The sequence below is a fragment of the Hemiscyllium ocellatum genome, chromosome 44 (assembly GCF_020745735.1).
Source record: "Hemiscyllium ocellatum isolate sHemOce1 chromosome 44, sHemOce1.pat.X.cur, whole genome shotgun sequence".
Classification (NCBI taxonomy): domain Eukaryota; kingdom Metazoa; phylum Chordata; class Chondrichthyes; order Orectolobiformes; family Hemiscylliidae; genus Hemiscyllium; species Hemiscyllium ocellatum.
Window position 1 is genome coordinate 1990465 of NC_083444.1, and position 12530 is coordinate 2002994.

A 12530-nucleotide genomic window follows, 5' to 3' on the forward strand; every position below is an offset into this window, starting at 1 on the left:
CTGACAGTGCAGTGCTCCCTCAGTATTGACCTTCCAACTGCGTGGTGCTCTCTCAGCACTGACCTTCCGACAGTGCTGTGCTCCCTCAACTCTTACCCTCTGACAGTGCATCACTCCCTCAACACTGTCCTTCCAACTGTGCAGTGCTCCCTCAGCACTGTCCCTGCAAGTGCTGTGCTCCCTGAAAATAGATGCTCCAACAGAGTGGCACTCTCTCAGTGCTGACCCTCCAACAGTGCAGTGCTCCCACAGCACTAACCCTCTGACAGTGCGGCACCCCCTGAGCACTGATCCTCCAACAGTGCAGTACTCCCCCAGGACTGAACCTCTGATGATACCGTGCTTCCTCAGTACTGACCCTCCCACAGCGCAGCATTCCCTCAGTAATGACCCTCCCACAGTGTGGCACTCCTTCAGTACTAACCCTCTGACAATGAGGCATGCCCTGAGCTCTGACCATCTGATAGTGCAGCACTCCCCTAGGACTGAACCTCTGATGATGCAATGCTCCTTCAGTACTAACCCTCCAACAGTGCAGTATTCCCCAGTAATGACCCTCCCACATACCTAAATATGGGTACTCCTTTAGTAATCACTCTCTGACAATATGGCGTTCCCTCAATACTGACCCTACGATAATACAGCAATTTCTTAGCACTGCACTGAGTGTCAGCTGTGACTCTCGTGCTTGAGTCTCTGGAGTTGGCCATCAAAGCCGCAATCTTCTGACTCAGTGATGAGTTGGCTACCTACTGAGCCATGGCTCTTATGGAGGTAATTCCAAAATATGTAACTTAAAATCAAATGACACAACAATGCTCATGTGCAATTCCCTAAAGACAACAGTAACAGATTTTCAATCACCCATGCAGCATCGAACAGTTTCAATTCACAGATGACTTTAATCAGTCTCTTAAAAAAAACACAATCATACACAAACCTTATATTACAGGAAATCAAATCATAGCAGTATTGGGACTGGCAATTTTTTAAAAAAGACATATAGCTATTTCAATGTTAATTTAGTTGTAGGCCACATAGAAAAGCTTTCCTGTCACGTTTTGTTGCTTGATTTCCTATTTGGCAGTTTTAAGCCTAAAAATACAGAAAAGTATTTACAGTATTACTGCCTCCAAACAAAAAGGAACAGTAATATTCTCCTAATCTTTTGGCCATAGGATACAACCCAGGAAAACAGAAAATTCTGGCAGTGAGATAGTGCAGGGCAACAATATATTTTAACCTGAACCATTTACTCCTTTTCTCTCTTTCCATAGATGCTGCCAGTTCCGCGGCATTTTTTTGTTTTAATCAGCGTTTGGGTTGTCCTTTGCCAGCAGCCATTTCAATTGTCCCCAAATGTAGCCACAGTCCCATTCCCACTCTACTGTCTGTTCAGTGGACTGTACATTTGGACAACAGTTCCACCATTTCACCACAATCACCACCATCTGGGCTCCTTGAACTGTGATTAAGTGGCAGCACTTGAACTCAAGCTCACAATCAGAAAGTTGCTGAAAATTTCACTCTCCGGAGCTCAGTTTGAGCATAATCTCTGGTTCCTCATCAGCCATTCTGTACAGATAGCAGCTCCTTTTGTTCACTGCACAATTCACCTTTGGAATCCAGTATTCCCAAAAGCTCTTTAGTTTTCACATTTTGCACTGATGCTATTTGTATTTAGGCAGGGTGCAGCATACTGTTTATTTTGAGCTTTACGCCAAAAATAACCGAAGCATTAACATCATAACATGCATTAACTCGCCACATTCCTCTTCATAGCTGGGTACCAATTAACGGTCTTTCTTCATAGTTTTCTTTATAACTGCATGTAGTTTTTCTGATTTACTGCTGTCTCCCAATCCAAAGTCCTTTGTGTAAAAAAAAGTCAAGCTTTCTCTTCAGATTTTTAAATCCTTGTTTTAGTCCCTCCAGGTTTGTTTTTGGAAGAGTGCAGAAGGAGACCATTGGGTCCATCTTCCATGCCTGTGCCAGTTCTGTGAAAAAGTTTAGGTTGAAGTGTTTTGTTCCTAATCTCCCTCCTGAACTGGATTTCCAACTATTTTTTAAGTGTTTAAATTGAGAATCGAAGAAACAATGGGAGACTGAGGATGGGGGAGGGGGTATTTTACAGGAGACACAAAGAAAAACTATTAGTCATCAACACTCGGTCATCGTGTTTAGTCATAATGCACAAAAATATTCAACAATAAAAGTCAGAGAGATTTTAGTGCCCTTTTCCCAAAGACTGAGAAATCTGTTTGTTGACCACACACAAGATCGGTTAGGGATGGCAAAATCCCGTGAAAGCTCAAGAGATATCTAGAATTGGGTTTGGTAGCACTACTCGATGCATTTTCCTGTGGTCTCCTCACTCACCAGAGTCAGTACCTCAGGACAAGTCTGGACTGAAGCTGGAGAGCTCGATTTTGTGGGCAGGAGCAGAGTCGTCCGCACCAACTCCAGAGTCCCCTTGAAGTCCCAAAGGAAGCATGGGAACTTGTGCGAAGTGAGTTCCCACAACTCCTCTTTGCGCAGGCCGTAGATAACAGGGCTGATGCACTGTGCCAGGCTGAAGAAGGCAAAGTTCAGTACCTCAAAAAGAGTCTTGGTGCTCTCATCAAGCTTTCTGGCATGAGCCACTTGTTGCAAAATGAAGTTGATGAATGTTGGGATTATGTAGACCGCCAGCTGTACCCCATGCATTAAGATGGTGCTCCGTGCCCTCTTATTGCGCCGGTTCAGCACACCAATACGCTTACCTTCCATCAGAATTTTGTAATAGCTGAAGAGAATAAGGACTGTACAGATACAGATCAGCAGGATTTTAGAAGTGTGTTTCATGCTGTAGCTGGAACGAAAGTTGGAGATTGAGCAGCTCGTGAACATTTGGCTGGGTTCCTTCCTCATATTCTGGGAGACCAGGATGAGAGGGATGACAGCTGAGACCACCCAGGTCATGCTGCTAAGAATCCAGATTTTACACTGGGTGCAGAAGGAGCTGTACTTGAGCGGGTGACAGATGGCGAAGTATCGATCAACTGCCATCACGGTCAGGGTCAGGAGGATGGTGGAACCGCTCATCATCAGGAACATCAGGAGGATCAGGCAACACGAGGCTGACATGGCCACCTCCAGGTAAATGAGGAGATAGAAAGTGCTGCTCAGACCAAAGTAGATCAGACCGGATACCAAAAGATGGAACAGCAAAACAAATCTAGCTTGAGATCGCAGACGGTCCTCACTCAGAATGGTGTAATCAATTACGAGATTGAAGAAAGCCAGCAGAACAAAGGAGGTGACAGAAGCAAAGACCCTGATTTTGATCAGGTGCTCCTCGTTGATAGTGCTGTTCCCCGATTCATTCATTCTCAGACGCTTAAACACATTCGAGTGTCCGACATAGCAGTGTTGAGTCTCGGATCAGAGCTGTCTCGAAACTAAACAAGATTCTCCTTCCCCTGCTGGCTGCCTGGTACTCTTGCATTCTCTTACAGACACATAGATACACACACACATACAACGTTTCCGTTCTCTGCCTAACCACAATGGAACAACTTTAAGCCAGGAGTTAACTCTTTCAATGACTCATCAGCACTTTGTGTGGTTTCGTTGCCAATGCTACACCATTGGTTCCAGTAACAGCAAGAGAACTGGTGCAATAGTTTAGGCACAGGCCTTCCACCTCTGAGTTCTGGATTCAAATTTCGGCTATAGAAGTGGTTCTCAAAGTCCGTGAGGGTCCTCTGGATGGCTCATGTGGGATTGGTACAAAACGCATGTCACTAATACACAATGCAGTGCCATGAGGCTGTACAAGAAATCAGGCTGAAACCGTTGACCCCATTACTTGTTTGAGCTCTCAATGGCATGACACGTGGTCTCATAAACACCGGCAACATCAAGAGAATTTTGCAAGCAAGATTTACATTATTGTTACCACACTCAATTGTCAGTTTGAATTTTCAACACTTCTGAAGCTGAACTTGGAGCCCCAGATGAGGCTGAAGAATTCCAGCATTCTATTGGTGTATCTTCCAAAGCAGCAATATCCCTCCCACTAATTCTAATGGGTTGTTTTGCATTGAAAGCCAGCATTGTAGCAGGGAAGGTGCAGTGTAAGTAGTCTGTTGGGATTTTTGCCTCCTAAGCAGATATAAAAATGTGTCAAAACACTAGTCCATGGTTACAGAGGAAAGCTCCTGTCTTACTTATTACCTTAAAGACATACAAAATCTGACTGTCATCAGTTTGACAATACTTTCCGAGTTTACAGCACCATTCACATACTAAGACAATGCCCTCCAGTGAGGGCAACATCCTAGTAAATCTCCTCTGCACCCTCTCTACAGCTTCCACATCTTTCCTCTAATGAGGCAACTAGAACTGAACACAATATTCCAAGTGTGGTCTATCCAGGGCTCTGTAGTGCTGCAGCCTGACCCTGGGACTCTTAAACTCAATCCCCCGCTAATGAAAGCCTACACACCACACGCCTTCTTAAAACTCTATCAGCTTGGGACGGCAACTTTGAGGGATCTATGGACACGGACCCCAAGATCCCTCTCTTCCTCCACACAGCCAAGAATCTTGCCTTTAACCCTGTTTTCTGCAGTCAAATTCGATCTTCCAAATTAATCACTTCACACTTTTCCAGGTTGAACTCCATCTGCCACTTATCAGCCCAGCTCTGCATCCTGGCATATCCTGTTGCAATCTACACAGCCTTCCATACTATCCACCGCTCCACAAATCTTTGTGTCATTGGCAAACTTACTAACTCACCTTAAAGTCTGGTTGAAGATTTGTAGCTCGGGTGTCCGTTGTTGTGGTTCTGTTCGCCGAGCTGGAAGTTTTTGCTGCAAATGTTTCGTTCCCTGGCTAGGGAACATCATCAGTGCTATTGGAGCCTCCTGTGAAGCGCTGCTTTGATGTTTCTTCCGGTATTTATAGTGGTTATAGTAGCCATACACTCAGACAACCAGGAACATGAATTTGACTGGGAAAACACTACCATCATAGGACAAGCCAGACAGAGAACAGCCAGGGAATTCCTAGAGGCATGGCATTCATCCACAAACTCCATTAACAGACACATGGACCTAGACCCCATATACAAACCACTACAGCTGAAACTGACACCCGGAAGCGGCAAGAACATCCATCAACAGACACATCAACCTGGACCCCACATACAAACTACTACAGCTGAAACTGACACCCGGAAGCGGCAAGAACAAACCACTATAAATACCTGAAGAAACATCAAAGCAGCGCTTCACAGGAGGCTCCAATAGCACTGATGATGTTCCCTAGCCAGGGAACGAAACGTTTGCAGCAAAAACTTCCAGCTTACTAACTCACCCTTCCACTTCCTCAGCCAAGTCATTTACAAATATCACAAACAGCAGAGGTCCCAGAACCGATCCCTGCAGAACACCACTGGTCACCAAACTCCAAGCTTGAATACTTTCCATCTACAGAGGAACCTCAATCATGCAAAGGACATGGGCAGGGAGTATTTCATTCAGTTAATAGAATTCCGGATAATACAGTTTAGCGAACATCGGAACATTGCGATCTTGCCGGATAATCCAATATTCAGATAATCGAATGCCACATAATCGAGGTTCCTCAGTATTACCACCTATTGGTTTCTATGGGCCATCCATTTCTGTATCCAGTCAGCCAGATTTCCCTGTATCCCATGCTTCCTTACTTTCTGAACAAGCCTACCAGGTGAACCTTATCAAGCTCCCTGCTAAAATCCATGTACACCACAACCACTGCTCTACCTCCAACAATGTGTTTTGTCATGTCCTCAAGAATTCAATAAGATTTGTGAGGCATGACCTGCTCCTCACAAAGTCATGCTGACTATCTCCAATCATGATTTGGAGATGCCGGTGTTGGACTGGGGTGTACAAAGTTAAAAATCATACAACTAGTTGGTTAGTTGAATAAGATGATAGAGAAGTACTAACAATTGTTTAACTCAAAAAATGTGTATAAATTAATTAAATAAGTAGAGATGGCGAGAGATAGCTGAATTATGTGGGAGTTGGCTGATTCCATTGTGAACGGAAGTGACCACATCTGCAGCAAATGTTGGTTGAAGGAAGAACTCCAGATCAGAGTGGATGATCCGGAATCTGAGCTTCAAACACTGCAGCATATCTGGGAGGGGGAGAGTTACCTGGATGCTTTGTTTCAGGAGGCAGTCACACCCGGCAGATTAAGTAATTCAAATTCAGTCAATCACGAACAACAGGGTTTGACTGTAAGTGAGGCAGGTAGGGGGATTCTGAGGTCAGGAGTGGAGGAGCCTCAGCCCTGGACCTTGTCCAACAGGTATGAGATTCTTGCTCCATGTACGGATGAGGAAAAGGGCTGTGGACAGGATGAACTGAAAATGTGTTGCTGGAAAAGCACAGCAGGTCAGGCAGCATCCAAAGAGCAGGAGAATCGACGTTTCGGGCATGAGCCCTTCTTTGGATGCTGCCTGACCTGCTGCGCTTTTCCAGCAACACATTTTCAGCTCTGATCTCCAGCATCTGCAGTCCTCGCTTTCTCCTGTGGACAGGATGAGCCAGTTGACCACGGCACCAAGGTGCAGCAGACCATTCAAGAGGGGGGAGCAAAAAGACAAGTAGTTGTTATAGGGGATTCTATAATTAGGGGGACAGATAGTATCCTTTGTGAGCCAGATCGGGAGTCCTACATGGTGTGTTGCCTGCCTGCTGCCAGGGTGCAGGACATCTCTGAATGGCTTGAAAGGATATTGTAGCGGGAGGGGGAGGATCCAGTTGTTGTGGTCCACGTTGGCAAGGCTAGGGTGGAGGACCTGTTTGGGGATTATCAAGCACGAGGAAGAAAATCGAAGAACAGGTTCTCAAAGGTCATAATCTCTGGATTACTGCCCGAGCCACGTGCTAGTTGGCATAGGGATAAGAAAATTAGGGAAGTAAACATTTGGCTGAGAGATTGGGGTGGGAAAGGGGGCTTCCATTTCATGGGACATTGGCATCAGTTCTGGAACCAGGGTGATCTGTACTGATGGGATAGTCTCCGCCTGAACCGACCTGGATCCAGTGTTCTGGCGAAAAGGATAAATAGGGTGGTCACTAGGACTTTAAACTTGCGAGTTGGGGCAGGGGGAGGGAAAGGGAAAGCAACAGGGAGTATGGAGTCAAGTAGAAAGCTTCAATTCTGGCCAAACTTGAAAGGGTTCAGAAAAGATTTACAAGGATGTTGCCAGGGTTGGACAATTTGAGCAATGGGGAAAGGCTGAACCGGCTGGGGCTGTTTTCCCTGGAGTGTCGGAGCCTGAGGGGTGACCTTATTAAGGCTTACAAAATTATAAGGGGCATGGATAGGACAAACAGACAAGGTTTTTTACCCTGGGGTGGGGGAGAACTAGAGGGCATAGGTTTAGGGTGAGAGGGGAAAGATATAAAAGGGACCTAAGGGGCAACTTTTTCACACAGAGGGTGGTACGTGTATGGAATGAGCTGCCAGAGGATGTGGTGGAGGCTGGTACAATTACAACATTTAAAAGGCATTTTGGTATATGAATAGGAAGGGTTTGGAGGGATATGGGCCAGGTGCTGGCAGGTGGGACTAGATTGGGTTGGGATATCTAGTCGGCATGGACAGGTTGGACCGAAGGGTCTGTTTCCATGCTATACATCTCTATGACTCTATAAGCAAAAGGTTAGCATCTGTGCAGAGTTTAAGTTCAAGACAGATTAGGGAATGAAGCAAAAAGGAAGGATAACTTAGGTAGAGGTGACGGAAATCATGAGGGTAAGAAAACTAGAATTAAGGTGATTTACCTGAATGCTCGAAGCATTCAAAACAAAGTAGATGAATTAACAGCACAAATCATCGTAAATGATTATGATGAGGTAGGCATCACAGAGAAGTGCTTGTAGGGGGGTCAGGACTGGCACTTAAACATCCAACTGATTTACAAATGAATGAAAAGACAGGGAGATGGGCAGGGGGGATGAGGTTGCCCAGTTAGTTAGGAATGAAATTAAATCTATGGCATTAAATGATATAGGGTCAGACGATGTGGAGTCTGTTTGGCTGGAGTTGAGGAACCACAAAGGCAAAAAATGAGAGTTATGTACAGACCTCCCAGCAATGGTCAGGACCAGAGGCACAAGATGTACCAGGAAATAGATAGGGCATGTCAGAAAGGTAAGGTCACAATGATCATGGGAGACTTCAATATGCAAATAGACTGGGTGAATTATGTTGCCGGTGGATCCAAAGAAAGGGAATTCATGGAATGCTTACAGGATGCATTTTTGGAACAGCTTGTGATGGAGCCCACAAGGGAGCAGGCTATCCTGGACTTAGTACTTTATAAAAGACCTTAAATTCAGGGAACACTTAGGAGGCAGCGATTATGATATGTTGGAATTTACTCTGCAGTTCGAGAGGGAGAAGGCAAAATCAGATGTAATGGTGTTAGAGTTAATAAAGATAACTACAAGGGCTTGAAAGAGGAATTGACGAAAATTGAGTGGAAGCAGAGCCTAGTGGGGAAGACAGTAGAGCAAAAATGGCAGGAGTTTCTGGGTGTAATTGAGGACACAGTACAGAGCTACATCCCAAAGAAAAGAAAGATTATCTGGTGGGGGGATTAAACAACCATGGCTGACGAAGGAACTCACAAAATGTATCACAGAAAAAGAGAGAGCCTATAAAGTGGCCAAGAGCACTGGGAAATCAGAAGATTGGGAAGACTACAAAAACAAGCAAAGGATAACAAAGAGAGAAATAAGGAAGGAGAGGATCAAATATGAAGGTAAGCCAGCCAGTAACATTAGGAATGAAAGTAAAAGTTTATTTCAATACATAAGAAACAAACAAGAAGTAAAAGTGGAGATTGAGCCACTCCAATTTGATGCAGGAAGGCTAGTGATGGGAGATAAAGAAATAGCTAAAGAACTTAATAAATATTTTGTATGAGTCCTCACAGTGGAAGACGTGAGTAATATCCCAACAATTAAGGAGAATCAAGGGGCAGAGTCGAGTATGGTGGCCATTACAAAGGAAAAAGAACTTGATAAGTTAAAAGGTCCATGAACTGATAAATTTCCTGGCTTGGATGGGCTACATCCTAGAGTTCTGAGGGAAGTGGCTGAGGAAATAGAGGAGGCATTGGTTAAGACCATAAGACATAGGAGTGGAAGGAAGGCCATTCGGCCCATTGAGTCCGCTCCGCCATTCAATCATGGCTGATGGGCATTTCAACTCCACTTACTTTCTCCCTAGAGCCCTTAATTCCTGTGACATCAAGAATTTATCAATTTTTGCCTTGAAGACATTCAGCGTCCCGGCCTCCACTGCACTCTGCGGCAATGAATTCCACAGGCCCACCACCCTCTAGCTGAAGAAATGTCTCCGCATTTCTGTTCTGAATTGATCCCCTCTAATTCTAAGGCTGTGTCCACGGGTCCTAGTCTCCTCGCCTAACGGAAACAATTTCCTAGCATCCACCCTTTCCAAGCCATGTATTATCTTGTAAGTTTCTATTAGATCTCCCCTTAATCTTCTAAACTCCAATGAATACAATCCCAGGATCCTCAGCCGTTCCCCATATGTTAGACCAACCATTCCAGGGATCATCCGTGTGAATCTCCGCTGGACACGCTACAGGGACAGTATGTCCTTCCTGAGGTGTGGGGACCAAAACTGGACACAGTACTCCAAATGGGGTCCAAGCAGAGCTTTATAAAGTCTCAGTAGCACATCTCTGCTTTTATATTCCAACCCTCTTGAGATAAATGACAACATTGCATTCGCTTTCTTAATCACGGACTCAACCTGCATGTTTACCTTTAGAGAATCCTCGACTAGCGCTCCCAGATTCCTTTGTACTTTGGCTTTACGAATTTTCTCACCGTTTAGAAAGTAGTCCATGCTTGTATTCTTCTTTCCAAAGTGCAAGACCTCACATTTGCTCACATTGAATTCCATCAGCCATTTCCTGGACCACTCTCTCAAACTGTCTATATCCTGCGAGTAAAAAGTGAGGTCTGCAGATGCTGAAAATGTGTTGCTGGTTAAAGCGCAGCAGGTCAGGCAGCATCCAAGGAACAGGAAATTCGACGTTTCAGGCATAAGCCCGATGAAGTCCTGATGAAGGGCTTATGCCTGAAACGTCGAATTTCCTGTACCTTGGATGCTGCCTGACCTGTCTATATCCTTCTACAGCCTCCCCACATCCTCAGTACTACCTGCCTGTCCACCTAACTTTGTATCATTGGCAAACCTCACTAGAATGCCCCCAGTCCCTTCATCCAGATCATTGATATATAATTAGATTAAATTAGATTAGATTACTTCCAGTGTGGAAACAGGCCCTTCGGCCCAACAAGTCCACACCGACCTGCCAAAGCGTAACCCACCCATACCCCTACATTTACCCCCCACCTAACACTACGGGCAATTTAGCATGTCCAATTCACCTGACCTGCACATCTTTGGACTGTGGGAGGAAACCGGAGCACCTGCAGCCCCAACACTGAACCCTGCGGGACACCGCTTGTCACCGGCTGCCATTCCGAATAAGAACCTTTTGTCACAACTCTCTGCCTTCTGTCAGACAGCCAATCCTCAATCCATCCCAGTAGCTCACCTCGAACACCATGGGCCCTCACCTTACTTAGCAGCCTTCTGTGAGGCACCTTATCAAAGGCCTTTTGGAAGTCTAGGTAGATAACATCCACTGGGTTTCCCTGGTCTAACCTACTTGTTACCTCTTCAAAGAATTCCAACAGGTTTGTCAGGCACGACCTCCCCTTACTAAATCCATACTGACTTGTTTTAATTTGACCCTGCACTTTCAAGAATTTAGAAATCTCATTTTCGGAATGGCAGCTGGTGATAAGTGGTGTCCTGCAGGGTCAGTATTGGGGCCCCAGCTGTTCAATTTATATATAAATGATCTGGATGAAGAGACTGGGGGCATTCTGGCAAAGTTCGCCAATGATACGAGGTTAGGTGGACATGCAGGTGGATCTCAGGAGGCGAGGAGGCTGCAGAAAGATTTAGACAGTTCAGGAGAATGGTCCAAGAAATGGCTGATGAAATTCAATGTGAGCATTACAAGATCTTGCACTTTGGAAAAAAGAACTCAGGCAAGGACTATTTTATAAATGGTGAGAAAATTTATCAAGCCAAAGTACAAAGGGATAAGGGAATGCTTGTCCAGGATTCTTTAAAGGTTGACTTGCAGTCCGTGGTTAAGAAAGCAAAAGTAATGTTATCATTTATTTCAAGAGGGTTGGAATGTAAAAGCAGTAAGGTGCTACTAAAACTTTATAAAGCTCTGGTGCGGCCCTGTTTAGAATACTGTGGCCAGTTTTGGGACCCTATCACCTCAGGAAGGACATACTGGTACTGGAGCATGTCCAGCAGAGATTCACATGGGTGATCCCTGGAATGGTAGGCCTAACATACGATGAACGGCTGAGGATCCTGGGATTGTATTCATTGGAGTTCAGAAGGTTGAGGGGCGACCTAATAGAAACTTACAAGATAATGCATGGCTTAGAAAGGGTGGATGCTGGGAAATTGTTTCCGTCAGGTGGGGATACTAGGACTCGTGGGCACAGCCTTAGACTTAGAGGGGGTCAATTTAGAACAGAAATGAGGAGACATTTCTTCAGCCAGAGAGTGGTGGGCCTGTGAAATTCACTGCCACAGAGTGCAGTGGAGGCTAGGATGTTAAACGTCTTCAAGGCAGAGATTGAAAAATTCTTAATCTCGCAAGGAATTAAGGAATACAGGGAAAGTGTGAGTAAGTGGCATTGAAATGCCCATCAGCCCTGATTGAATGGTGGAATGGACTCGATGGGCGGAATGGCCTTACTTCCGCTCCTATTTCCTATGTTCTTATGTTTACACTCACACTCACACACATACACACACTCTCTCAGAGACACTCATAATACACACCCCCACTGCACACTCAGATGCGCGCGCACACATACACACACACACACACATACACACACACACACACACACACACACACACACATACACACACACATAAGTTTGTGGAGTGAATTTGTACTTGCAGACTTACATTTTACTTTGCTCAAAAACTGCATGAATCCATGTAAGACTCTGTAAATCCATTTTTAAAATCAGTCTGACCATTGTGGCACAGGCACCCTCAGGCAGGAAGCTCACACCTTCAATACATTATCTGGGCCGACATGACACCAAGTTTAAAGTTCACTTGAGAAGGTAACGTTTAAAAAAAGCTTTGTGATTTACATATGAAAGAACTGAAACCAACATGGTCATTCTAAAAGATGAGTGACTTAATGAACAATCCAAGTCTTTTTCAATATATAATTTCAGTTTGCTATAAATTCTGTGTCGTACAATCTTATTTTCCATAACCACCTGATGAAGGAACACTGCTCCAAAAGCTAGTGCTTCCAAATGAACCTGTTGGACTATAACCTGGTGTTGTGTGATCTTTAACTATCTCTAATCAAG

The 12530-nt window shown here is 44.8% G+C and overlaps 1 protein-coding gene across 1 annotated transcript; it reads right to left on the minus strand.

Moving 5' to 3' along the window:
• Positions 1–935: 935 nt before the first annotated feature.
• Positions 936–3509, minus strand: zgc:194312 (uncharacterized protein LOC794943 homolog). The gene has a single exon (XM_060854822.1). The coding sequence runs from the start codon at positions 3367–3369 to the stop codon at positions 2344–2346; it is 1026 nt and encodes a 341-aa protein (XP_060710805.1). The 5' UTR covers positions 3370–3509; the 3' UTR covers positions 936–2343.
• Positions 3510–12530: the final 9021 nt, after the last annotated feature.